Source organism: Trichinella spiralis (genome assembly GCF_000181795.1).
Source record: "Trichinella spiralis strain ISS 195 chromosome Unknown Scfld3926, whole genome shotgun sequence".
In the NCBI taxonomy this organism is placed as follows: domain Eukaryota; kingdom Metazoa; phylum Nematoda; class Enoplea; order Trichinellida; family Trichinellidae; genus Trichinella; species Trichinella spiralis.
In genome coordinates this window covers 1-1,174 of record NW_003530865.1, presented here as the reverse complement: position 1 = coordinate 1,174, position 1,174 = coordinate 1, and the positions used below count along the sequence as shown (strand labels likewise).

General features: G+C 35.4%; 1 protein-coding gene across 1 annotated transcript; it reads right to left on the bottom strand.

The window, feature by feature from the left end:
• Positions 1 to 292: 292 nt before the first annotated feature.
• On the bottom strand, positions 293 to 923 carry Tsp_16094 (conserved hypothetical protein). Its single transcript, XM_003367651.1, has 2 exons — positions 583 to 923; positions 293 to 371 (listed from the first exon to the last, which is right to left on the bottom strand). The coding sequence occupies exons 1-2, from the start codon at positions 921 to 923 to the stop codon at positions 293 to 295; spliced, it is 420 nt and encodes a 139-aa protein (XP_003367699.1).
• Positions 924 to 1,174: the final 251 nt, after the last annotated feature.

Genomic DNA, 1,174 nt, shown 5'->3' with positions numbered 1-1,174 from the left:
CATTAAAAACTGTTTTATTCGTTTGAATCCTGTCTGACTTGATCACCGACCAAATAAATAGCAAAAATAAAAAAATTCCCTTTTTCAATTTCTAAATTCCCGATAAACCATTCTTCAAGTTTGTCAGTGGAAAAGTTGAAAAGAAAAACAGCATTTAAGTATATACACATATTATCCTGAAAACTGCTGCACTGTTTCACGATCGGATGCAACATAGCAACAGCTTCGACGTCGAGCAAATGCTCTATCACTCATCCCCGAAAACACCTGTTGCAGAGTTTCCCGTGAAAAATTAGATAGCAAACGTCGATATAGAAATACCCACCACTACTTTAATTATAGAAACAAAGTATATATCCACTATGTAGAAACTGCAATTTGCATCTGTTTGCAAGCTTCAAAAGCGATCATTTTTTATGTATCACGTAAAAGATGAAACAAAAAAAAGAGAGAATGCATTACTCAATCAATTTACTTGACTTTAAATAATATTAATTTTTGTTTGGTCTGTATTGAACAACTGCCTAATTATTTACATATAATGCAAACAAACAAACACTATGAAAAAATAATAAAACTTACTGTGATTCGTTCATAACTTCGTCTTGAGAGCGCATTTGAACAGGAGCAATATTATCTGTATTTTCGTTGAAATTTTTCAAACAATCAGAAATTTTTTTGTCAAAATGAGAAACCAAATCTTCGAGTGAGTCAGAAAAGCTATCTTGAAAGCTGTCAATGTCAAACTGACCAGTACGTAGCTGCTTCTTATTGTTCGCATTATGGGAAGAATTCATGCTGCAACTGCTCAATTGATCAGAAATATCGTTGCCTGTAGCGTCTTCAAGCTGACTGGCCGAAATGTCCTCAATATCTTCGTCAACGGTAGCAAGAGGAACGTCAACGACGTCCACTTCTGCCATTTTCATCCTTCCAACGGCCTCATTGAGCACTCACTTTGAGCACAAAGTTCAGCAAAATATGCTGTACACAAAAGTGCCTCAAAACGAATAGCTTTGCATTGAACATATACACGCAAACTGTTTAGGTAGCAACGCACCGAGCTCGCGCACGCACCGCATGCAGAATTAAAATCGATTCAATTCCTTACAGTGATGTTACCATGTTTAATAAAAATTTCAAGATGCAAAAAATATTACCTGTAACAATTCAT